The sequence below is a fragment of the Sinocyclocheilus anshuiensis genome, unplaced genomic scaffold, assembly GCF_001515605.1.
Source record: "Sinocyclocheilus anshuiensis isolate Anshui unplaced genomic scaffold, SAMN03320099.WGS_v1.1 scaffold422, whole genome shotgun sequence".
NCBI lineage: Eukaryota > Metazoa > Chordata > Actinopteri > Cypriniformes > Cyprinidae > Sinocyclocheilus > Sinocyclocheilus anshuiensis.
In genome coordinates this window covers 1,164-3,878 of record NW_015542329.1, presented here as the reverse complement: position 1 = coordinate 3,878, position 2,715 = coordinate 1,164, and the positions used below count along the sequence as shown (strand labels likewise).

Sequence of the window (2,715 nt, the reverse complement as noted above, 5' to 3'; positions counted from 1 at the left end):
GCCGAACATTAAAGGACAATATCCTAGTTCATGATAGAGGTCACAGGTTAATTATGTCACTCCCGGATATATGCTACAAACAGATGGCATTTGAACATCCGCCGAACATTAAAGGACAATATCCTACTTCATTGATGAGGTCACAGGTTAATCACGGTCATTAAAAAGGTCATAAGGTTAACCCCTAAGGGGGAGGGTCAAATGTCAAAGTCATCAATCAAAAAAAATGACATAACGTGGATCATAATAACTACTATAATGTGTATATATGTGAAGTAAAGAGTCGTTGCTATGGAAATGATGCACTGTTTTGTCTAGTAGCATAGTGTAAACTGGCAGTTAAACACATAGTTAACCCAAAAATGAAAAATTTGCTGTTAATTTACATACCCTCAGCCCATCCAAGTCAAGATGTAGGTGATTTTCAATAGAACAGTAAAGAAGAATTTTAGAGAGTAAAGAATCCATGGTCCTTGGTGATTTATACAATGCAAGTTCAAGGCTACCATAACTTTGAGTGTCAAAACAAATACAGGCAACACAAAATTAATACCCGTGGCTCCTGACGTTATATTGAGGTCTTCTGAAGTAAAACTATCGGTCTGTGCTGTGCACGAAACTGAACATTGTTTACAACATTATTACCTGTAATCCAGAGCCACAGGCAAACAATCCTGAGCACAAGGGTGATGTCCAGTTCACGAGCGAAAGGTTCTTGTGGAACAGTTATTTTTAGTGAACAGCGAATCGTACTAAACTGTCTAAAACAGTTTGCGGCTCAAGTCATCAGAGTTACTCAATCAAAGCTTCCTTTTGGACGTGCATGATAGTCACTGAACTAAGGAAAGAGTTTGGACTTGGACATGTCCATGAAGAACTGATGATCTGCTAAAACAAGCATGCATAAATTGACCACTTGAATGAAGGGGAAAAATTATTTTCTTTTAATGGTTTGTCATAGTTTATGTAAAACTTTGATTAAAAGTAAAGTTTATGATTTAAGGTAATAAACAAATTAAAGTGAAAATGGCATCCTCTGCGGCAGTAATACAGCTCAGGTTGATGCATGTGAAACCGCTTCAGCACTGGCTGTAGACTCAAGTCCCAAGATGGGCATGGTGCCGCGGCACACAGAGATGTTGCTGCAACAGGCGTGCAGCCTCAGAACCCTGGACAGGGCCTTGGCTGCATTGGCAAATCAGCTGCCTCAAGTTGCTGATGCCTTGGCACACAGCTGGCCCCGGGGACTGCGCAAGTGTGCGTTCCCCCAGTGAGCCTGGTTGCACAAATATTGTGTTAGGTCAGGAGGAAGGAGAACGGGTCCTGCTGGTTGTGCTCTACTTGCCCACCCAGGCTTGGTTCTTGGAGCTCAAGCTCCTGTCGACACCTCCTCTCTGGAAAATTAACCTGAGGAAGGAACTTCTTTCTCGGTGGCATGGCACAATATGGCACGGCACAATATAGCACAAATGCCCAGACCTATGGACAGGATGTGAGTGGGCTATCACTCAGCACTGTCTAGTCTAGTAGCATGGTGTAACACTATTGGTGATGGTAATGAACCCAATCACTCAAGCCAGAGCCCCCTCTACGAGGCAGCTGTATGAAGGGGCATCTTTTCGCAGACTGGTGTTCTTCCTGAAGAGAAGACCCACAAAGACGCGCCATCGGGGCAGAAAACACGAGATTCCATATCTATATCCATTGGTGGCCAAACCGAATGCCAGTGACTGCATGCCACTGCAGTAGACATGCAGTATTAAGGTCAACCATTCATATATTAATTGGAAATTTGTGTAAATTGACATCTCTAGTTGTTTTAGAAAGATACCATTTGCAATTAACTTACTAAAGCTTTACAACTTGGAAGCTAGATGGTGCCATGAGGTTATTTTGTTGCTCAATAGTCTACACAATAATGCAAGACGGTTTGGTTTCAAACTTTAAATTTAAATTTAAATTTGTATTTTCTTTCATTCTTCCTTTTTTTTATAGTACATTCATCTTTCAAATCCATCCATGAATCCCTGGCTCTGGAGCGTGAGCGAGTCAGACAGGCTTGGGCCGGACCTGACCTTCGGCAGTCAACCTCAGATCAGTTGGCCACATTGTGCACGACCCTCTCAGAGGTAAATTTTTTTTTCCTCGCTGTTTAAGATGGAGAAAAGTGAAAATTTCATCCGATGTCACCTTTAAATTGTGCTAGTTACTGACTTTACTTTTGTTTTTAGCTTGAGATGCAGTCACGTTTAACCAGAGTTCACTCTGTGTCACTGTCATCCGATTCCTCAGATGAGTCCTACTGTACTGTGTGCCAGGATCAGGTGTGTGCTTCCCCATGTCTGAAGTTTTAAAGTAATGGTTTTTGTTTGTTTATTTCATATAAATCTCTTTTTGTCATTAAGCAGGCCACCCCCTCTCAGGACCGTAAGCTAAATCGTACACCCTCAGTAACAGACTGTACAGCAGAGTATTTTGATGCCAGTGAAGTCATTTGTGAGAATTTGTCTGAAAAGGAAACCTCTGACGAATCTGGATTGAGTGATGTCACCACAAGCAACTCTGAACCAGAGGAAGGCCACAGTACGTCTACAGTTAGCTAAACCATCAGCTTTACATGTTGATGGTTATGTAATGACAAATGAATAATAAAACCTTAAAGGGGTCATATGATGCGATTTCAAGTTTTCTTTCTCTTTGGAGTGTTACAAGCTG

The 2,715-nt window shown here is 41.8% G+C and overlaps 1 protein-coding gene across 3 annotated transcripts in view; it reads left to right on the top strand.

Annotated features, from left to right (window-relative positions):
- Positions 1-2,634, top strand: part of LOC107690972 (oxysterol-binding protein-related protein 6-like) — a 36,526-nt gene extending 33,892 nt beyond the window's left edge. For 2 of the 3 annotated variants that reach the window (XM_016489413.1, XM_016489412.1), the window contains exons 11-13: positions 1,996-2,129; positions 2,232-2,324; positions 2,406-2,634. In XM_016489413.1, coding sequence (XP_016344899.1) covers positions 1,996-2,129; positions 2,232-2,324; positions 2,406-2,603 — 425 coding nt within the window. In that variant the 3' untranslated portion in view covers positions 2,604-2,634. The remainder of the gene's footprint in view (positions 1-1,995; positions 2,130-2,231; positions 2,325-2,405) is intronic. The other variant, XM_016489414.1, reaches the window with a different exon arrangement.
- The last annotated feature ends 81 nt before the right edge of the window (positions 2,635-2,715 follow it).